This window comes from Anser cygnoides, chromosome 4 (genome assembly GCF_040182565.1).
Source record: "Anser cygnoides isolate HZ-2024a breed goose chromosome 4, Taihu_goose_T2T_genome, whole genome shotgun sequence".
Taxonomy (NCBI): domain Eukaryota; kingdom Metazoa; phylum Chordata; class Aves; order Anseriformes; family Anatidae; genus Anser; species Anser cygnoides.
In genome coordinates this window covers 844,828-867,821 of record NC_089876.1, presented here as the reverse complement: position 1 = coordinate 867,821, position 22,994 = coordinate 844,828, and the positions used below count along the sequence as shown (strand labels likewise).

Below are 22,994 nucleotides of genomic sequence, written 5' to 3'. Positions count from 1 at the left end.
GCTGCAGCTGAGACATTTCCATGCCTTAAAACCCGTGGACATGCTGGAAAGACAGCACAAGGCACTTCTCCTTGGTGTGGCATTGATTCACTTCAAAGTGTGGGACCTACGTTCGTCAACTTTCATGTTTTCTTGGCACAATCATTTCACGACACAGCACAAGGGCAGCACCTTCCAACCATTTGATCTCTTCTGCCTCCAATCCAGCAGGAGGGGAGGTGTTATGGGGTATTAATGGCCATCAGCACTAACTATTTTGTATAATTTTTTAATTTTTTTTCAGTCTTTTTTTTCAGTCTTTTAGCGTTATATTTGCAAGTTGGTGAGGGAAAGTCCCTGCTCTGCACAGAAACGCTCAGCCCCCCTCGGGGTCTGCTCAAAGATTCTGCCTCGCTCCGTGGCACCAAGTTCACAGGAGGGTACAAGGATGCCAGCCGGGCCCACAGTCATGTTTTCTTCCTTCCCCAGTTGTTGTGTCTCACAGCATCCAAGAGTCATGGTTCGAGGGGATAAGAAATTTTCAGCCCATGTTCTCCAGACTTGTTGATGGGATTCACTCAACCACAGATAAACATCTCAGCTGGGTCCCATCAGCTCCTAGGGGCTGAACACACAACGACTCCTCCAGGACTGTGAAGCAAGACAAGACGCTTTGATGTCTTGATCCGGGACCAGCCGAGTGCTGCCAGTGCTGCCAGGAGGGGGAACGGTCCCCATGCCCCTTCCTCCCCCGGGGGCCGTGGGAGCAGACAGCCTGTCTGCGCCCTGCACCCCGGGCAAGAGACGGGGTTGGGGCAGTGTCAGACTTTCAGTGCTGGCTCCTCTGGTTCAGCAAAGCAGCAGCAGCCACGGCCACCCGCTAATGGGGGCCACTTTATCACCCCACAGTCCGGATGATGTGCATATTGTCTGGAACAAAAACCATACAGCTATCACATGTGTAGGGCTGCAGGAGATGTCAGGCTGAGCAGGTGCCCACAGAAAGAGGGACAAGCGCTGCACGCTCACATTAAACTGAGCTGCAAAGACCTGGAAAACTTGATACCCATGTGGGGGAGAGCCACAGCTGTGCCCTTGTCTTGTTCCAGTCCTCACTCAGATCACTGCCTGAGGGAAACAGATTATTTCACATTTATGGAGACAGTGACCATTTTTATGCAGTGTGGGAAGCTCCCGGCACCACAGATCCCTGACTCCAGACAGAGCCCCTGGTAACTCCAGCAACTCCAGCATTACTGTTTTATTGTTATCACAGCATTAATAATTGTAAAAAATGTTTGTAAGTAGCAAGTAATTATCACATCAGGTAGCTCCTACCCAGAGCTTTCCAGCAGAAAAGCAGGTTGAGGTACACTTCTGCCTCCTCACCCCACAGGGGATGTGGGCAGGACCCAAAGGCACTGCTGGGTGTGGGTTCTCACCCCCAGACTTTACCCTGTGATGGAGTTAAGCCATTCACAGCGTAACAATCGCCGGCTCTCACCCCCACGCCAACCTCACAGCTTCGCACTGCTGAGCAAAGCACCGGCTCCACCAGCAGAGCTGGAGGGCAGCGTCATACATGCACAGGCTGCTGAGATCCCAGGAGCTGCAGGATTTGGGGCCAGGATCCCCACCCCGATCAGCATGACCCGTGCCCCCCGCTGGACAGGGAGCCCCGACGCCGCTCCGAGGCAGGGACGGAGCCACCAAGTGCCATGGAGCAGAGCAGCCGGGGTCTCCCTGGAGCAAAGCCAAAGGCAAACGGAGAGCCCGAGCTGCACCCGAAGGCACAGGGAGTTTCGGGCTGTGCCTGGCCGGCTGCACGGTGTGCTTAAAGCATTGCTCACTCGAGGAGGCTGGGTGAATGGGAAAAGCAGACGGGATGAATAAAGCTCATTTTCCTTCTGGAAGCTAATGCGCGGCGGAGACGAGGACACGGCAGTTTCACGCCCCATTGCTCGAGCGTCTCCATCCCCGCTCGGCGCGGAGCAGAGCCCAGCAGTCGATGCACAGATCTCTGCAGGTCGCCTCCAAAGCGCAAGAAGTTTGGCTTGCCTGGGACGAAGCCAGATCACAGCAACACGGACGGGGCTGGCGGCTGCCCCAGCTGCAGTGGCACGGTGCTGCCCATGGAGGAGGCAGTTAGCACACTCAGGATGTCTGTCCAGGAGCTCCAGAGCCAACAGAGCAGCCTTCATACTCATCATAACCCCCTCTGTGCTTGCATCCACCAGTAGGATATTCCAGGACCAGCGAACACCCTCTGGGAGTGATTTTAGGGGCTATACCTTCAGCTAAAACCAAGAGTTTTGTCACCCAAGGCTATTTCCACCCTCCTCTCTGAAGCTTATTGCTTTGGGGGCCAGGAGGCCACAACAATCATCTCTACAGGTGCCCCTTGTGCCTGCACCACCGCCCACTCAAACACCTTCATCACAAGCCCCCATTCTGGGTGGAAACCTCTCTCTTCTGAGCAAATTAGACTGGGAGATTAATACAGAATCATCATTATTGAGGAGAAAAAAACAGTTCCGCATTTTTTCTACACTTTTTCTGGAGGTCAGCGGGGCTCAGCCCCGTGCGGGGTGGCAGCTCCCCCGCTCCTCACCTCGTGGCCACGAGCTGTCAGGGCCGCCCCAGAGGAGCTCTCGCATTTCCCGTCTCCAGCCTTGAATTACACACAGCATCGAGCTGAAGGCCGAGGAAATAACAGAAAATCAAGCGGCACAAACACGTTTAAGACACAGAACATTTTGCAGTTCGCTTTTGCACTCACCCACAGATGGTCAGGTGCAGGCAGGGACACGAGATCCATCCCCCCGTCTCCTGCCGCAGTGAGGACCCCCCCTCACATGCCTTCAGCAGGGTGACACGTCCCCTTTCCCCTCCAGGACCTCCTGGACTTTCTCCTCCAGGACTTGTGGGCTGTGAGAGGCTGCAGTGGGGCTGGGGAGATGCGGCTGGGACGATGCTGGCTCAGAGAGCCCGCCCAAAGCCCTGCATCTTCCTCAGACGAAGCCTTGGACATTTGGGTCTCCCCATCCCCTGCCTCCCTCCATCCCAGGCACCACCCCAAAATGTGGTGCTGTGGAGGGCGTCTCTCCTGCCAAAGCAGGCAGCACCCATCTGCACCCTGCCAGGGAAAGGCAAGGCATTTGGGGATTCCCAAATGGCCCCAGTCTCATCAGCAACTCCCCAGCACATCTGGAGCATCTCCTTGACACAGCCAGCTCCAAAAAACATCCCAGAATTAATCCTTGGGCGTCTCTGCCCCCTCCAGCCTCTCCCCTCCAAACCTGCCCACGGCAGTGAACTCTTTCTGCCCTCCCCGCTGCTGCCGGAGGGTGAATTCGGGGAGCCTCTTGCCCTCTCCCTTTCCCCAGCCCTCCACCTTCTCCCCAGCCACTGCTGGCTTTCAGCAGGCTGATTTTGGGTGTCCGGGTTAATAAACAAAGGGAGCTTCTGTTCCTGTGCAACAGCAGCAAAGAGGTGAGAAAAGAGGAGCACCACGACCATCACGCCCCATCCTGTTCCTCCCAGCTGCATTTTTGCATCCCCACAACAGGGAGGGAAGGTGCCCTAATTCCATCAACCCAAAAAAAACACACAAGGAGGTAGAAGGTTTCAGAGCATTTCATTTGTAACAACAGTGAAATTTGCGTTATTGTATATAAGGCATAGACAGGTGATACAGACATCGTCCGGACATCCCAAATCCCAAATAACAGGGAGGCACAGGACAGACTTTGCACAGCTCCTACCCCCGGCTGGCTTTGGTGGAGACATAACCCAGCTACAGAGGGCCCGCCGCCAGGCAAACAGATGGCTGTGGCTGTTCAAGCAGCAAAGAAAAAGAGATTGAGCTGATGTTGTCAGATGCTCAGACCTGCTTTTGCCCACCACAGGCCCACGGAGTCTTCTTGGCATGAAAATCGGCTCCGCAGCCTGGATTGGGAACACGAGGATGGCATGTGGGGATGTAACCCTTTCCTTTTCCACCTGTTTGGATGGCCTGGATCCTGGTCTCCCACCACTGACAACCCATTCTGGTTTGCCAGGGAAGAGCTGCTGGTAAGGTCTGGGAAATAAAATAAGGTTTCGTCCTGGGAGAGGCTCTGGGAGGTGGCACGTGGGTATGTTTTGGTAGGGTTGCTTGTCTGTGCTGGGACAGGCAGCAGTGGTTGTGACCAAATGGATGACAAGCATCCAGGTACAAGCACTGCTTCGTATTCAAACTTGTCTCGTCTCTTTGGGGGTCTTGGCACCAAGACTGTGTTTCTGAAACAGGTGAGGGTCATAGAGCAATAATGCCATGACGGGAAACTTTACAGACTCCGCAAAGCAAAGCAAAGAAGTGAAATACCAGGCCTGATTTCCCACTGCTGATGGGAGAGCAAGGCATGCAGGCAGGCGGCAAGATACCCAGACCCCCGGGCAGAGCTGGGTCGTGGTGGAAGAGGCGCAAGGACCAAGCACACCAGCACCAGCATTTTCATTAAATTACAGCTTGTTCAGAAAGGCACAAACCCAAGCAACGTTTGCCCTCAGCTCAGCGGATCCTCAGGGGGGAAGCGTCACAGAAAAAATGACCGAGACCTGGTAGTCTGGCAGCGGCTAATAAATGGGGGTGTGGGTGCGAATGAGGGTTGGGAAAAAAATGAACAAATGCCAAAACGAAGCATTTAACTGTGCCAGTAAAATGAAACACCCACCCTTGGGTGGGAAAGCCCAGAGACAACTTCATCAGCTGAGCACCAGCTGCTTTTGGAAAGGGGATGCTGGATGAGCCAAACCTCCGCAGCGAGGACAGGTTTTATAGCTGCATGTTCTCCATGTCAAAGACGCTGTCTTCACACGTGGCAGAGAGCTGCCCGGGACAATCTGGGTGCTGTTACAGTACTGAATAACAAGGGATTTAATGCTCAACGCATCGCATCCCCATCCAGCAAAGCAATTAGGCATGTGCTTTTTCCCTGCCTTCTGCTAAGAGCAGGCTTAAGTGCCTTGCTGGAGCGGGGCAGGAGCTTACACCAGCACAGTTTGTCCTGAGGAACTCTGATCCCCCAGGATCACTTTTCACCGCTACTTGTTCTCACGTGTCGTGCTGAGCAGCAGCAGCTTCAGGGGTCAAAAGGACCCGAGGCAGCCGTGCCTCGTCCTGCTGAAGGCAGACGCGGGTCCCGCAGGGGGACTGAGCAGGGGCAGAGCAGCAGCACAGGGACTTTTGCTTTCACACTTGATGGCCCCTTTCTGGGAGATGGTTCCTTGCAGGGTAAGCGGATGCAGGATGAAAATTCAAGAGTAATGCTGTTTTGATGAGCATCCTCTCATGACATGAGCCAGAGCTATTAATAACTAGAAATCCCTCTTAGTCCACATCCCTCCATGTGATTGCAGCAGCAGAGACAGACGGACAGGAGGGAATAGGAAACAGCAGAAATGTCCCAGTGCTGCCATCCCAGCCCTGTCATAGCTGCTCTGTGGCAGGGCAAGACCTGCAGGATACGTATTATAATATTTTGTTCACAAAGCATAAAGCAAACAAGCCTGCTTCCAAAGCCGTGGGTTATCTGCCCCGTTAGCGCCCAGCAGCAGCGAGTTTCACAGCTTGCACTGCAGTCTGCTTTTGTACTGTTTTGCTTAAGTGTGTTTGGGAGCACAGGAGAAAAAAGACCAATACGTCACTGAGCCGCGGCTGCAGGGGTTGCATTTGGCAGGGAGGAGCAGGGAAGCAAAGCCCCGTGCCCTGCTTCGCTCTGGGGCTGCTCTCGGGGCAGGGCTCAGCCTGGCTCTGCGCTCTCTGCCACCGCAGCACCGGCTCGGAAGGGAGGCACGTGGGACTGCAGAGGGGAAAGAGCCACTGAGGGGGAAAACAAGCTCCAAAACACGTGGGCCAGTGTGCGGCCCTTCACGAGAGCAAAATTCAACAATTGCTCTGATTTAGCAATTGCCACCAACCCTGGTTTTGGATCTCGGAGCCTTTTCCCTGGGTCGTCTATCTCATGGCTTTTGTTCTTTGGGAAGGCAATGTAAGAGCCCAGGGTTTCAGGCTGTGCAGCACATTTCATCTTTGGTAGACTTTATATATTATAAACCAGATAATACACATTACACGGCAAAGGAAAACTAAGGCTTGTTCAGAGTGCAAAGAAAAGTGTGCTCAGAACCTGAGAGACTTTAGCAGGCACACGCTGCTCGCGCCAGCAGCCCGAAACTCCCCGACTAAGGTCTGCTGCATCTTTGTATGCTCACGGGCTATCCACGAAAAGGTCCTTTTCTCACCCACCCTCTTCAGCTTTGCATTGGTACTCAAGCTTTAAAGATCAGAACAATTTAACTGAAAAAAAAAAAAAAAAAAAAAAAAGAAGGAAAATAAGAAATATCTCAGAGTAGGTCTTGTTTACGCACTGCTTCCGAGGTGAGTGCTGCAGGTGGTATTCTGCATCGGGGAAAGTCGTGTCTTCAATTTGGCAGCAGCCTGGGCTGGGGAGAGGCTGCCCCATCTCCAGCTCCATCTGCTGCTGTGATCCAGTGCAGAGCCGCAGCTTCCTTCCAAAATCCCCAGGCAGGCACCGGACCTTTCATGCGTTTGCCAGCACAGCTTCACTGGAAAGGTTTCACCAGTTTCATAGCAGCGTAGTTCTAGAGGAACGGAAAAACAAGGCAGGGAAAAGCTGATTTGAAGCAGGTAGAGCAGGGCAGCAAGTGGACGTCAAAGCATGTTTTTGATCGTGGCACAGAACTGCAGGGGGGGCTGTGCTCAGGACAGGCGAGAGGGATGAACTCCCAGCCCCAGCAAACAGCCCCCCTGCTAGGGATGCCCACGGCACAGGAGAAAACAGGGTTTTCTTTCGTCCAGTAAAGGCTGCTGGTCACAAGCAGTGAGCACCAGGACTTTGATTGCCCCTTCCACCAGTTTTTAAGATCACTGAATCATAGAATCACAGAATGTTTGGGGTTAGAAGGGACTTTTAAACAAAATCGAGTCCAAACCCTGGCATCTTCCACCAGCCCAGGCTGCCCCTAGCCCCATCCAGCCTGGCCTTGAACACTTCCAGGGATGGGGCAGCCGCAGCTCCTTGGGGCAGCCGGTGCCAGTGCCTCACCATGCACATCATAAATAATTTCTTCCCTATACCCAATCTAAATCTTCCCTCTTGCAGTTTAAAACCGCAAGATCGACTTCCCCATCTCCATTCCCTGCAGGAACTTGCCACCCCCCCGCCGGCACCCCCCCGGTGCCCAGCTGCCTCCTTGCAGGTGAGGACTCGTGCTGCGATGCTGCAGCCTCCCCCCCTCCCCTGCCTGCTGCTCCCCCGCCCCTCCGCCCTCCCTTTGTGCTGCTCCCCAAAATCCCTGATGCTGCATTCACTACTCTGGCCCTGACCTCACATCCTCACAGCTCGCTGTCCCCCCAAAAGAGGGTGACCTCGTCCGCCCTGCCCGTTGGGGTGGACCCTTGGAAATGGGCCCTGGCCCCGCTCCCCAGGCATCTGCCCCGGGACGTCTGCGGAGCGCAGCTTTGCACGGGCCGAGCGCCGAGCCCAGCACCACGCCAGCGATCAGCCAGCCTGGCCCGCGAGGGCACGGTCCTCCAGCCCTGCACCATCCCGATCCCGTTTCTCGGTACGAGCCTAGCCTGCGGGTCCGTGGCCCGTCTCCAAGGAGCCTGCCAGAGGCAATCAAGGAAGGCGAACCCATTGCTGGATTTTTTTTCCTCTGCCCTGTCCGTGTCCCTTAACGTCTCAGCCATCTGTTTCAGCACCAGCACTCGGTGCAGTTTTGCTCCTGAGCGCAGACACCCCAGGCAAGACCTTCCCGTGACCATTCCTGGGATCTCTGCTGTCCCTGTTATTGTGCAGTGAAGCATGGGGCTGCCATGGAAAATGAGGTGTTCCAGTATTTTAGCCTATTACACGTGTAATTCCTTCCTTGAAAGATGACAACGTTGTAAAAAAAAGACTAAGCTGTGTAAATGCTGCTTATCAAGACCGCAGCGAAAAGTACAGACAAAGACACATGCTTGGGCTCTTTGGAAAGAGCTATATTTGAAGTAGCTCTGGTTCAAACACCCGCGACCACATACTAGCCAGCTTGGAAGGCCCTCCCAAGCATATTGAGCTTAATTGGTACAGGATGTTCTATCACTCTGGTGCCTTAAAAAAAAAATTAAAAAAAAAAAAATATCTGGAAACAAAGCATAACGCTGGTTTACCAGCAAGCTCTTTGGAGGAGGGGAGAGAATAAAAACAACAGAAGTAAAGCCTGACCAAAAGCATCTTGATAAATTACAACGTGTAGCAAATTATGAGGCAGTTTGCCAATTGAGGATTTCTAATAATGCCATAAATCAGGCAAGCAAACTTAGGGCAGTTTACCAGAAGTCATTAGAAAAGCCTCCAGTGGAATATAACCTTCGAATTAATTATCCATCCATTTGTCTTTCGGAGTCTGTCCTCCAAAACGCTTCTATTTTTTATGATTTGACTGGTTGCATTCGGGAGGGTAGCAAGTTTTCTGTCCAGCTATGAATTTGTATTAACGAAGTGTTGAAAGCCAAGCAGGATTATCAATCAGCGAAGAAAGCAAGCTGTAATTAGAATTAATGGCAATGGAAGCAACACTGGGCTTGCAGAACACAAACAGAGCTTTAAAAGGTAGTAAACATTTTCATGGTGCTGCAAAACAGAGCTGACTCCAGCTGGAAGCAGCGCTACATTTTTCTATGGTGGTAGCCACTAAAATCTTTACAATAATCCCTGCTCCGGGGAGATAACTTCACCGCAACACTCCCTGCGCGTTAGGGCTGCAGAAGCCAAGGCTGGACTTTTATAACCTTTTCCTCCGACTTTGTGCCTAGCGCCGGCCCGAGACTTTCACTCAGCATTCCCCCAGAGGGAGGCAGGGCTCACGTCGGTGGTGGCACCGCCGGAGGAAAAGCCCCCCGCAGGCAGCGGCCATCTCCAAAAGGCCCCATCGTGCCACAGACGTCCCGTTGGACAGGGGCATGGGGTGGAACTAGGGCAGACCTGGTAGAAACACATGCAATCCCCACACGTGGACGCCTCGAGCAATGAGGAGTTTACCACCACCTTTGGCAAACCGTTCCAACGGCTAATTAACGCTCGTCTCAAAAATTAGCCTCCTATTTCCACTGGAGTAGCTCCTCTAACTCCGACATCCAGCTACTGGATCGCGTCATGCTTTTGTCTGTTGCTGAAAGAGTCTCCTGATGTCAAGTTGAATCTAAGGCCCGCCTAAGGAAATCGTGTAGGAAACATGCAGGGAATGCCAGTCCCAGTGCCCGAGCTCGTACAGACCACAACGACAAACGCTCTGCAAAGAAAGCTAAGGCAAGCCGGCGAGAAACCTGACACTAAGACTGGGTGGAAAAGCCCCAGTTAAAAATGAAGAACCTCAGAATATCGGATTTTCAACATTTTTTCCCATTTTTGTAAAACAAGACAACCTTTTTTTTTTTTTTTTTTTTATGGAAATTTGCAGTACCACGCAGTTTTCCACCCAAACCCAGAAGGCTCTTCAGCTGGAAATGGCCTCTCACCCACTCAGAGGAGCTGCTCTGTAAACAGCTGCACTAATGACGACTGATTTCTTAGGAACCTGTGCCTAAATTTCCCGTCCCGCAGTACTCCCAGCTCCCCATGGGTCCTGGTGAACCTCCTCGTCACCCCGCAGCTCCCCAGACCCTCCTCACCTCTGCACGGGATATTCTTCACTCACTTCAACTCGGGATACTCTATGATTCTGTGATTCAAAGCACAAACCGTCTTCAAAAGCTTCTAACTCCCTGAAGTAGCTCTAAATTTTGCAGAATATTGTGTTTCTCTGTTCAACGGGCAAAATACTTCCTGGGGGTGTAAAACACTGCTCAGTGATTATTCTGAACGAGACCGAGATATCGGCTTCTTCATAGCCACAGAAAAACCTGAGCTTTTGGGACCCACGTTTTTTGGGAACTACTGTCGGGGACCACAGACAGCCCGTCGCTGCTTCAGGTGGGAGCACGTGGCTCTCAAACAGGCCGCTCACTCTGACTTCCCAGCTACTTTGACCACACAGCTGGGACTGTGGCTTGAAGCTTTCATCGCTGTACGAGGAATAGGAAGAAATAAAAATTAAAAAAAAAATCTTATTTTTATAGCAGAAGCCAATGAAAATGCCCCGGGTTCATTTTCAGGTGAGATTCCCATCTCTCTGGGATGGCAGAGGGACCACGCAGGGTTAGTGCTGCTCCCCCAACCACTATTTTCCCAGGGCACACCGTGGGCATATATTTCCCAGACTCCTGCCCAGCTGAGGACCATCTCCTGAGAAGCAAGGACTGGAAGGACCCTGGAGGTCCTGGTGAAGGTCCCAACAAGCAGAAAGCTGCAGGTGAGCTTTTCACACAAGGTCACAGCAAAAAGGATAGCAGAAGCGGAAAAACAGTACCTGCACCTCTGCGTGCCCCTTTAGCAGCCCTCTGGGGTCCGTGGGCCCTAATGGGATTCCCCTGAGGTCTTCCTGCCACCACCCTCGCCCAGCTGGAGAGGGACAGGGCGCACGCAAAGCCCCCCACCTGCAGCATGGGACCCCAGAGCTGCCTGCACGGTGCCAGGACCACGCAGACAGCACCCAGCAGAGCACGGCCCTGGTTCTAAACAGGGCCTGACGGTGCCACCGGCATGCAAATCAGAAAAGAAGTGAGGAGGGCTTGGTTTTCGGTGCGTTTAATCAGGGATGTAACGGTGAGCTCTGCCAAAGGTCAGCGTGCCAGGGGCACCCTTCACAGCGAACCACCACCAGCACTATTGCCAAACGTACTGCTTGATGAAATGGGAAAGCAACTAAATCTCCGGGTAGATACAGAACCAAGTGACCTCAAAAATCCAGGGGAAGCTGGCCAAACACATAAAAACAGAAAAATTCCATGAAACATGGCCTTACTTATTCGAAATATGACTAAAAATTGACCCAACCAAAATGAAATTAAATACAACAACACTTAGCCAGGAAACAGGGAAAAATCCCAAGTAATAATGAGTGTAAATCAATATTTATAGTTTGTGAATTTTTTGCTTCTCTCAACATTGTTTTTATATGATACCACTGGAACGGCTGCAAAGCCACTTGCAGCTTCAGGGAAACACTGAAGTTTTCTGAGTTCTTCGTGGTCACAAAGGCTTGGTTCCTGCTGCATGGCAGGCAAATGGTTGGGAGTGCAGGGAAGGGCAACGCAACGCAGCTGAAATCTGCACTCGTACGATTATTTCCTCCTTCGCACTACTTAGCACCTCAGGAATTGTTTCTCCAGCAGAAGTACCCCAGGATACAGGGATACGGGGAGAGCTATGATCTAATCCCATCCCATTTTTCGTGATGGGAACAGCCAAGCATGCACAACTTCAGCTCATCTGAAAGTGATTACAATGGCGAGGAGAAATTCCACACCTCGCTCTTCGGCTGCGCGTTGCAAGCACACAAAGCCATCTGCGGAAAGCAGCCACGTTCTCTCGCACGGAGTTATAAATTACCCCAATGAGTTATTTTCTTTAAAAAAAATATCATATACATGGAGCAGAATTTGTTAAGTGCTGGAAGGAGCGAGGCAGGTCATTCTTCTTATCAGTCTGGGAGGAGGGGAAAGAGCATCCAAGAGCTGGTATGAATTATGCCAGTGCTGTAGAAACAGAGGAGGATACAGAAACCCATCCCAAGCCAAATGGGAAGGCCAGGGCTCCGTTATTTATTTGTTTTGTTTTGCCAGTGGAACTGACAGCGAGGCAAGAAAAAGCCACTTTCTTGATTAATGAGGTGAAAACCCTCCTTCTCGTTTCAGATGTTACGTTGGTATAAAGTGCTGCAAGCCTTGATAATGAGAGACGGGGCTGCCTGGATGCCTATAAACTCCCCTGCATCTTTAAACAATTACAGACCGATCCATTTTTTGCCACTGCTCAGCCCTGTAAAATGGCTGTATTTCTAATTAGGCTGCTTTTTTGTCCGGGATTTTCCCACCAGCGCTCAACGCTTCCAACACCGGCCGCTCAAACCTCTATGGAAACAACCAGTTAACCTCGGCATCGGTACTGGAACGCAAAGATGTGAGCACCCAGGGGTGAGCCTGCAGCAGACAGCAGGAGCAGACGCCCTTCTGGCCTGTGTTCCCTGGGACTTTGCAGCCACCCACAGCAGGACCTCTGTCATCACAGCAGCCCAGCAGCCTCGAAGAGCTGGGGGAGCAGCTGAGACCTCGCTCAGCCCCCCTCTCCTCTCCCACCTCTCCTCTCCCAGCCCCGTCGTACCGGGAAGGCGTAGATGAAGATCCCCAGGAAGAGCAGCAAAATGAAGAGCACGATGGCCAGGACGACCACCCACTTGTACCGCCGCCACAGGATGTACTTCAGGGTCTTGTACGGGGAGGTGAACCACAGGAAGGAGGTCTCTGGGCGCCTGCAGCCAAACAAATTGAGGTCACTGCTGAGCTTCGTGGTACCTTCATCCTGCTGGATCCCCCACCCCAGGAGCACTCCTCCCTGCAAGAGCTGGCTGCTCCCCCTGGAAACCCACATCCCCCCGTGTGACTACATCAAATGGCCTTCTTGGAGGTCCAGACTGGCCTCCCAGTCACCCTGGACTGTCTCGGCTCATACATCTGAGCATCAGCAGTCCGGTATTGGAGCCTACGTGGGAGCAAGCCCCATGCAGACGGCAGACCTCAGACTGGGAACCCAGCTTTTCAGCTTCCTCCTTGAGAACTCTGTGCCCCGGTGGTTATTTTTCCATTGAAGATGCTCTTACTTGGGGTCCTCCAGCTTGGGGTTCATGTTTGGTTCATCCCGACCCATGCCAGCTGGCCGCTCTTCATGCTCTTGTTCAGCCACAATTTCCAAAGTCATTTCCAATTTGCCCTGCCGGGGTTAAACAAAAACAAGCATATAAATAAGCAGAAAGGTGAGAAACGAATGTATGTTGCAAAATACTAACGGGGGAAAGAAAAAGTACTTTGACCGTAGCACAGCCACTACCAGCAGGGACCTTGAGCAGCACAGTAAGAGCAATTTCATACAGATCCCTCACCTGCCCAGTGCGTTGATCTCAGCAGATATCCCACTGCATCTCAGACACCACTGACAGCCAACAATGGCAACTGACTCGGGGAGCTGTGGTGAATGACTTAATTTGCTGCCTGGCCTCCCTCACCTGCATCAAATGGCCCCCACTGACTCCAACTGGAGCCCAGACACTTGGGTTTACATGTATTTGTCTGACAGTTGAACCCCTTCCCTTGTACTTGTCACAAGACAGTAGCATTAAGAATAGCTGTGGTGCAGAGTCAAATGAGGTGACATGCTCCAAAAACAGCAGCAAAAATCTAACAGAACAAACAATTTACTTTGAGGCATTTGCATGTTGCTGAGCAAATCCTGGAAAACATCCAGTTTGGATCTGGTCTGGTTTGCAAAATTTGCAGTCCAAGACTGGGTTTCCTGCCCTGACCATGACTTCCCCCACGTGCCTGCCCAGCCTGCCAGCACTTCGAGTGAGTCCCCAAAGAGAAAGCACAAAGAGGACACCCAAGGGTGCCGAAGGCCTTACCGCCAGGATCTTCTTCTGATCCTGCTCAGCAACGCAGGGCCACCAGCCCTTGACCGTTTTCTGCTCAAAGAGGGACACGAAGCGACCTGAAGACAAGCTCTCATCTACAAGCTCAAGGGAGCACTTCTCAGCAGTCTTGGCAGGCTTGGGCATCTTGTTGAGATCCATCTGAATGGAGCCTGCAAGGAGGAAAGCATAAACCCAAGGACTACTCCCCTGAAGAAATACCCAGTGCGGCACCCGCCCGACCTCTGGCAGCTCGGACAGACCCCCGCACAGCATGGGAGAGAGCAGCCTCAATGTGGTTCTGTTTTCTAAGCACAGCACTGGTTTTAGCTTGTGGCTCTGCCTACAAGAGAGCACTCAGCATCACCGTTGTGGGAGCATCACCCTTCCAAAGACCTGAGCCACAAAGTCCTTGAGGAGGCTGCAAAACATCTGCTGACTGTGCCCAGCTGTAACATTGGCTGACTTGCACTGAGGCCAACAAGGCAGGCTAGGATTTTCAGAGAGGACTAGGAGATTTAGGTGAAACTCAAATTGTCCACATCCACAGGGCACTCAAGTAGAAGAACAGTGGTCAGGAGGCTCACGGATCTCTAGGCAGGTTATTTTATTGCCACATCGAGGTTAGCAACTGCAGCAGACTAAGAATAATATCCCACAAAAATGACAGCTTCCTTCTCATACAAAGAACAATCCCGCAATTAGCCCATTTTTCTAGCCTTTAGGAAATCTGAGCTCAATTCTTCAAGCGTTAACTGAAAGTGCCAGTATTTAATTCACAGTGTTACACAAATTTACCTTACGGCTGGGAAGGGCCAGGGACAAGCACAGGGGCTGTTCCTGGTGCCCAGCTGACGGACAGCAGCCTTTTACGCTGGGTGGCACAGGCAGGAACCTGTTTGCATTTTACCTTTTCTGTGCCACAGTTTCTCGTGACTAATGACAATAACAGCACGGCTCAGGTTTGTTGTGAAACACGCTTTTGAGGTCCTTTAATGAAATGCGCTTTCCAAAAGCCAAGGGCCACTTTTGTTTGCTGAAATTTGCAAAGAATTCACTGTTGGCAGTCATAGGGGTGAGAGAACAAAAGCTCACGGTGAGTAGAGCCAGAACTGAAAACACACCTTGTGCAAGGTTATTTTGGCACTCAGCCTATGTAATTAATCAAAGAGAGGATTTAAAATGATCTTCATCACATACTTCCTCGGTGAAGCTTTGATGTTTGAATTTTGGGGTGGCACAAATAAAAGTAGAACAATGTCCAACCAAAAAAAAAAAAAAACAATAATGCTGGAGCCTCCAGTTTCTGCACAGATAATCTATCGCATGGCTCTGCTATCTTTCCTACTGGATGTTTTTGTTTTATTTCAGTTGGCCTAAACCTGGATTTCTGGGGATGATTAACAAGGCTGGCAGTGCCATACAGATCAAGCTGTGTCCATGTCTAACCCGAGTAAGGCTAGCCAGGACAGTGATCCTGCCCGGGGGTCGCAGCTCAAGTGCAAGGTTAGCCCTGATGAGCACACTTCAGCACAGACTCAGCTGAATCATGAGGGAAAGAGGGATTTTAAAAGAGAACGAGAGGGTTTGGAAAGGAAGACAACACTGCTGCTGTTTCTGGTGGGGGAGCCTCTGGTAGCAGGGGGCAGCAGCCTCCTCCACCCTCTCAGTGCCCCCACTGAGAAGGGTAAAATCTCTCCTTGCGGCCTCCCGGGAAGCTGGGGCCCTGTTGGAGCTGGTGATGCTCTCGACAGCTCAGGTCAGCCCAGGAAAAGGCTGCTGCAGGCAGAGACTGGGAATCTGCCTGATAGGAACCAGTTATCACCAGTCCTGGGCCTAGGCTGTCATCGGATCCTGCTCAGTGGCTTAAATTGGTCCTGTGCACATTCTTCGTATCCTGAAACTATTCACTAATTGTTTCCTTTGTGTCTGCCTCAGTGGGGACAGAGCCCAAAACCTCTCCTGACTTACCCAAGTAGTCATCAAAAGAGAACTTGTCATTGTCCCAGATCTGGAAGATAAGCTGCGGCGGAATCTTATTTTCTGTCTTGTCCAAGCTCCAGAAGTGCTCCTAAAATCAGACCAGAAGAGAAACCAGGGAAAAACAAAAGGCTCATTAGCAGAAGTGGGCAGAGCCAGGCTACTCTCATCTCACAGCGGTGGAAATCCCGTAACATAACCGAGACCGAGGCTTCCGCATCAGCCCACTGAGCGGTGAGTTCCTTAGTTCTCAAATGACTTGATTCATCTTTTCTGCTCACCTACAAGGTTTCTGTTGTCAGGACCAACGGATGTTAGAGTTGGACACGGTACCCCCATAATTCTGCTGCTGTTATCACACTGGGCTGCTGTCAAGCTGCACAGTGTGCTTGCCGCATCTATCACGACGTCCAGGTTCAAGGAGAGATTCAGAGCACCAGTGAGGCAAGGGGACCAGTCTGGCTCCCTGGACTATCAACTAAAAGGTGGCACAGTGACACCTAATTTCACTCCTACTAATGTGAGGCCTGTGACTGTCTATACGCCCTTCTCTTTTCTATCCGATGGGCATTTTTTGTCTGCTCTCTGCCACTAGAGCTGCTGTGCCAACCCGTGGAAAGGTTTTGCAGCAGTCCCAGATGCCTGTTTGTAAAGTACCTGGAATGAAAATTGCACTGGAATTTTGCATCATCCCTTGCAATTATCATAATTTACCAAGCCCTCGTGCGGTGCAAGGACTATCATCCACCAGTTCTGCCACTCAGCCACAGCGCTAAGGCTGACGGCATCCAAATGGGAGCTCAGAAATCGGCTGAGAGAGTAATTTCTGCTTTGTGGAGAGGAGCTGGTTCACGAAACAGCCGGCACCCATGAGAAGTTTGCAACTTCAGTGCCCCAGTTACTACAGCCAGATGCTCTGCCTTCTGCCTTCTGGATAGTCAGAGCATCACACCCCAAAATGCCGGCGGAGGGGGACATTTCGATCAGATTTCTCTAACAAGGAGGTTGGGGAATCCCATCGCTGTGACTGCAGGCTTGCGGCCACATCATCCTAACATCTGGCGGATCCTTGTCTGTCCCACGAAAATTGCTATTTGTGCGGCTGCAACCAGTAACATTTCCCAACGGGGATCTAATATTGTTTTTGGGATGCCAGAAGATGCCTGAAGGTTAGGACTACGTGCAAGGACAGAGGGAGCGGGACAGAGACGCACACAAAGCTGAGGTCCTGTTATTTCTGGTTCCAGCCAACGCATGCAAAGAGGAGGCGGCATCACGACCGGTGTCTACCAGCAGCACACGCTCAGAGGTGTGTCCTGTGGGCAAGGCCTCCTGCTGCACGCCTGCAACAGGGCAGTATCATAAACAGAACAAATTTAATTAAAACCAGGAAACTTCGGCATTATTCACGACACATACGTAGCACTATAAATTCACTGCTGTGGCTACAAGACTGATTCATTATATCGTGCAATATATATATATGTATATATATATGAAGGAACAAAAAAAAAGACTGTGTCACACTCCATAAGAACATAAATATTCAACTAGGGAGACTGTGGGTGGAGGGAGGCACTTAAATCCCATTGAAACTGGTTTGACTTTAAGAGATCACCCTGAACGGTTATATTTCAATTTAGCTCCATTCCCAGCCTTGCTTAGGAAAAACACGCCAGCATTTTTGCAACGGAGCATTTTATTTATGCATTTTAAATATTTTATAATCTAGAAAAATAAAATAAAGTCAATGGAAACTTCCATTTCTCCCCCACTGCTCACTGAGATGTATTAAAACGTATGTTTACTCAAGTGAGGGGGAGGGCCGTGTATTCCCAGCTAATAACTCATTTTAAATTAAAACTGCTAAAAAGGGAAAGAGCTTATGGTGATTCTTCCTTTTCCCATATATTGGTCGGGTCCTGCTCTGCAGAAGGGCCGTTAGTCATCCGGAGAAGAAAGCCCCGAGGAACCAGGTAGCTGTGCCAGCAGAAGGCAGCCAGATGGCCTCGCTGGGGCCAGGAGCTCCCCTGGGGGCAAAGACAGAGGATGGGGGACAGAGGATGGGGGACAGAGGACATCTCCCGTGGTGTGCCCCAGGAGGCACTGACCAGGGACAAGGCCTTGCAGGGGCAATCCAGGCACCCCATATATGCTCAGCCTGGGAAAGGATGAAACACCCTACAGGTGCCTCGTCCTCTCCAGCGCTGCCCTCCCCGGCTCGGAGGCTGATTCCACCACCACCACCTGCAGCAGTCAGCCGTGTCCGTGCTCCGAGGGCATCACCACGCTGCTGCCGGCTGAGGCACCTCTACGAGCACACCTTGGACCTCCTCTCTGCACCACCCCATCCCCCCGGAGTCAAATGTGAGAGAAACTCGGCACCGGAGCAGCCCCTCCAAGAGTCAGGGGCACCGGGGGCAGCTTTGCTCCCCAGCCTACGGGACGACCCAGTCCCGTGCCAGCCCTGAGGGGGAAACAGCAGGAACCCAGAAAAGGACTGGGGTGCTGTGAGACCCCCGTTTCTGCCCCACTCTCGGAGCTGCCGCAGCAATCCCCTGCTCCTGGCAGGCTCCCTCCCTGCCCGCGGTGCCGGCTGAGCGCTTTACGGGCACCCCCCGTGCACCAAAGCACAGCGGGTAAGCCTCTGCCCCCAGGACTGACCGCTGCTGGCCGCCACACAGGACTTTGGCTTTCCACCTTCCCTCCTTCCCATTGCAACGCCCAAGGGCTTGTTTGCACTCAAAGCAAACGAAACCCCTACCTCGCTGTGCTCTCTTGCCTCCCCAGCACCACCTCCACCCCCGAGAGCAGCACCCCGGCTTGCCAGGGCCTCCCTGCCCGACGAAAGATGACTCGGGCAGGATCAGCCCCTTCCCGGGTGGCAACGCAGAGCTGGTACAACGCTAGCACGATCTGTACCGCGTTGGCCTTTCCTGTGGAAAAAGCCTGTAAATGCGGTTTGGCTGGTGGCGAAGCTTCCCTCCTCCGAGCCCCGTGAAGCCGGGGACACGGCGGAGCGGAGCTGGGCGGGCGGGCTGGGGAAGGAGGAATTTGATGCTGAGCAAAGTTTATGGGTCCATTTCAAGGCAGTGTGAAATCTGCCTCCGTGATTAAATCTAGCTCTGAAGGTTCGCTATAAAAACAACCCGTGGCCAGAAATTTATTTCTTAGCCGTTTGCAAGACATGGGAAGGAAGGGGGCTTGAATTATTGTTTGGGGGTTTGTTTTGCTGGGGGGGGGGGGGGAGAGGGGAGGCTGGCGAATATTTTACGGTCTTGAATAATGCAGCAGGGGAGGCAGGGGAAAAAAAAAAAAGCTCATATCACTAGGAAAGTGTTGACAGGGCTGCATTTCTTCTGGGCTGCTTGTTTCTACAGAATACAAAGTAAGGAGCAACCCCACTTTTTCGGGGAGGGGGGAAGGCACTAGCGCCCTGGCCCATTTCAGTGCAGGAGAGCACCAGGTCCTGGTCCCACAGCAACTGGAGCCCCCGGCCACGCAGGAGCCCCTCGGAGGCTGGCCGAGAGCATCCTCTCCTCCTGCAGGAGCTGGGCAGGGCCACCCTTCGAGGCACTGAGAAGCCGATTCTCTGACTCTGGCCCCTCTGGGATGTTTCATCTGTCCCTAACGAGCGGTGCTGAGCGCGCTCAGCAGCACGCTGCTCCCAGAGCAGCTCGCCTCTTTGGTCCCCCTGCTGCTGCCAGCCCCACGACTGCATCGCAGCTCCCTGGCACTTGGTTTTCTACCTCCTTCCCCGACCAGGCCAGCAGCTGAGCCGGCTCCCGAGCGTACAGGATCTGCTGCACATCGGGGCGCAGCCTTGCCAACACCTCCGGGCGTCACCACGCCGTAAATGTTAAATAGTCACAATATTTGCCTTGGGGCACGTACTCCTCCTTCCGTCCCTGGCACCACTCGGTGCAGCGCTGCTTTCCCAGCCTCCACGTGCTGTCCTTCTGCCAGAGCGGATCAGGCTTCTCCAGGGCCGTGGGGCCATCCCGCTGCCACCCAGGGATGCCCCAAGCTTTGCACCCCGGTCCTGGCCAGGCTGTGAACCTTCAGCTGGACCTTCAGCTCTCCACACGGCCACGCTTTGCTCATCCCTTTCCACACATCCAATGGAAAGCAAAATTTAGAGCAGTAACTCCCAGTGGCATGTCACAGAGGGTGCCTGTGCATCCCAGGACACGACTGCTGCCCTCGTCGCGTTACGGAACTGGCTGTTGTGTCATCCTATCTGCTGGTTTCGGCCCCACTAAAATACCTGATTTATGATTGTCTTGTGTAACTACATCTTCCTCCAAAAAAAAATAAATAAATAAGTACTTGGAGCACATTCAAGTGTTGCATTTTGGCTATATGTTGAAAGAAAATGAACATGCTATGTTTTGCTTTGCTTAATGTCCCTGAGAAAACAGGGAAGGGCATGACACAGGATGGGAACCAAGAAAAGAAAAAGTCCAAATTCAAAAGCAGCAACCTTCTTTTCACTTTCTAAGACCAAAGAGGAATGAAAATTTCAATCTAACAAAATATTATCTATTTTTCATAAAAATCAGTGCTCGATACACTACACTTCAAACCAAAACCAGCCAGGGCACAGAGACTTCTTGGTACACCCTGGAGAGGCAGTGACAGAACAGAACAAGGAGACAACACAGCAATTCAGTTGCAGGAACCTCACACTTCTGGCTATTTTTTTTTTTATAAAAATTAAACGACGGAGAGGCCACACACGTACCTCAGGGCTAAACTCACCCTGACAGCTATGCCGAGTCAAGGCTGCCCACATGCTCTCAGCTGACCCACAGCCATGCACTTGGAGCTGCTGCTGCCCAGCAGGAGCCTTCCCCGTGCAAAATCAATTGCAACAGCAAGGTCCCTGCATGACCCTGTGCTGGCACCATCCCCTCGTCCTCTGCTCATGCCTGATCCGCCCCAGGTGAGGCTCTGGCCCCGCACAGATCTGAGCCGTCAGTGCCCAGAAGGTGTCAGGATGCTGTAGTGAGCCGCAGATAAAGTAAGCAAAATGGATGAGAGCAGACGGAGCTGGGAAAGCAGCAGCTCCAGGGAGCGAGGAATCTATTCTCAGCTCCATTCACGGCACCGTTCGGAGCAGGGAGTTACTGCCCTTTCTGTCCTGCCTTTCCCAAGCAGGTTTAAGACCCCAAGCCTACCTCTTTCCTGAGGAGCCTGTCACTGGTATGATTTCTAGGACGCCACCAGCTGACCAGTTTTTACAAAAGACCTTCCAAACGTCATGTTTGCTGTCATACTCAGATCCAAAGCCAGCGAACGTGGAGGCTACAGCATGTTGTAGCTGCACCTTACACAGATGGGACCTCGCTTATTCAAAGACAGATGTGCAAGCAGCACCAATATCTCACAGCCACGGGGCTGCTCCTAGGATTATCCTACAGGACCAGCTATTTCCAGCCATGCTGCCACCACTGGCAGCTGCTCCTGCTCTGGTACTCACACGTCCTGCATCAGTTCTTAAAAAGGATGGGGAGGGAAGCGTCTTCCTGCCGGGTTACAGGGCCAATAGCACAACAACCTGCTGTTCCCTCCACTTTCCAGCTTCGCAGCTGTCTGAGGATTCGGTATTATCACTTCTGCCACTTCCATACCGTGATCTGTCCCTGGAGCTGTTTATTATTAACAGGGCATTTTCAAGCAAGCAAGCATTTCCATGCCTGAAGCACCTGCTGACTGTAGCAACTCCTTCTGCTTAAAGAAGCAGTTGAAACTGGAAGAAGAGATTCCCCTGGACCTCACCTCCTGGAATAATGTTGGGGTTTTTTTTGTTAGTTTTTGTGTTGTTTTTTTTTTTCCAGTGTCCCAGGCAGCACAGCACATTCAACCACCTAAATTTCACTCCAGACATCTGCTGACTCAGCTTAACCGAAAGTCCTCTTCCTCCCCTGCCACTTCTGTGCGTGACCCCCGACGTCTCCGGTGAGCTTTGACCTCCACCAATTCATACTGGTCTCCCAGTCCTGTGGCTGAAGGTGGCGTGAAGCCCAGCAGGCATCTCTGCAAGGCAGGCTGCAGTGCTCACCGACCCTCACGCCTCCCTCATCACATTCCCGTCCAGGAACCCCACAGATGTCCGTGTGTCTGTCCCACTGCCCCCAGCCGGTGTACATGCCTTCTGTGCTCGCAGAATCCATCTTGACGGGGCGGTGGACCTGGCTCTCCAGATGTCCTGGGCCAAATGACAGTAAGAAAGCATTGCCTGCCCAGTGAGAGGTGGAATCCAACCTACGTTTTACATGACCACGCCAGCCCAAAGACCTCCAACTTAAAGCCACTTTGCTTTTGGACCCAAGTATGTTGCAATTCATCTCCTTAAGCCTCAGATGGGCCCTTTTCGCTAAGAGCACACAGTGGAAGAAATCAGATGAAGGCAAGAGCTCCCTGAAACACAGCCTCACCACAATTGTCCCAGCCTGAACAAACCAGACGGATGCTTGCAGTTTCTTCACAGCAGTGGGATGTTTCCCCTTCCAACGGCTCTTCATCTTCACAAAACAGCACATTTCTGCTCTGGCGTTAGCTCTTCGTTTTGTTGTTGACAGCAAAACCCAAAGACTAGTAGCAGAACAAGAATGAAGACAACAGCTCCGTGCTTTGGTCTGGCTTCTGCCAGTGACATGGCATGGCACGGGGTTGAAATTGCTGACAATGTTCCCGTATTCGTTATGTTCATCTCCTGGAATTTCTTTTATGCAACACATTTCAGCTGGCATACGAACCACCCAGCCAGGTCTTAGAAACTCCAACCTAATGGTTTATTTCCAGGTCCTCTCAAGCACCATGATTTTTTAACTCGTATATTGAGACGCTCTTGAAATTCTACCCTGAGTGTTCATTTATGCAGATGACATTTGCTTAGACATTCAGTGTCAAGCTTTTTTTGCCCTGGAGGACATCTCAAATTCAGACTTGGCAGCTCTGTGCAGCTACCGCTGTAATTGGCACTTGAAGCTGAACATTTCAAAATCAATTTCATGCATTTTCCACCTCCACAGCGCCTGCGAGACGCGGGAGCTGAGCGCCTCTCTGACTGGGTGCCCAGAGAAACCTGAGCCACATCCAGCCCATCTCGGCGGTGCTCTCCATAGACTCTGCTTGTACCATGACCATCTGATAACATTGTCTGCGAGAGTCGAGAGCTGCCAGACTTAGACCTGGGGATCTAAGGTTTAAATCCTGCAGACATCTGCTCTGCTCTCTGCTGGCTGGCAGCAGAAGCTTGTACTTCGTCTGGGACCCGGGGCTGCCCCTGCCTCCCCTCCATGAATTGATCTGCGATTTCATGCAGACGTCAGGGACACCGAACCTATTTGCTCCCCTAGCTCCCCCTGCGATGTAATGGTGCCCCAACATGTGCTGCGTATTGGCTCTTTCACCAAACCGAT

The 22,994-nt window shown here is 52.0% G+C and overlaps 1 protein-coding gene across 11 annotated transcripts in view; it reads right to left on the bottom strand.

The window, feature by feature from the left end:
- Positions 1-3,597: 3,597 nt before the first annotated feature.
- Positions 3,598-22,994, bottom strand: part of DYSF (dysferlin) — a 95,259-nt gene continuing 75,862 nt past the window's right edge. For all 11 annotated transcript variants that reach the window (XM_066997028.1, XM_066997030.1, XM_066997029.1 and 8 more), the window contains 5 exons: positions 15,559-15,658; positions 13,582-13,760; positions 12,784-12,893; positions 12,288-12,435; positions 3,598-6,624 (listed from right to left, as the gene is read on the bottom strand). In XM_066997028.1, coding sequence (XP_066853129.1) covers positions 6,586-6,624; positions 12,288-12,435; positions 12,784-12,893; positions 13,582-13,760; positions 15,559-15,658 — 576 coding nt within the window. In that variant the 3' untranslated portion in view covers positions 3,598-6,585. The remainder of the gene's footprint in view (positions 6,625-12,287; positions 12,436-12,783; positions 12,894-13,581; positions 13,761-15,558; positions 15,659-22,994) is intronic.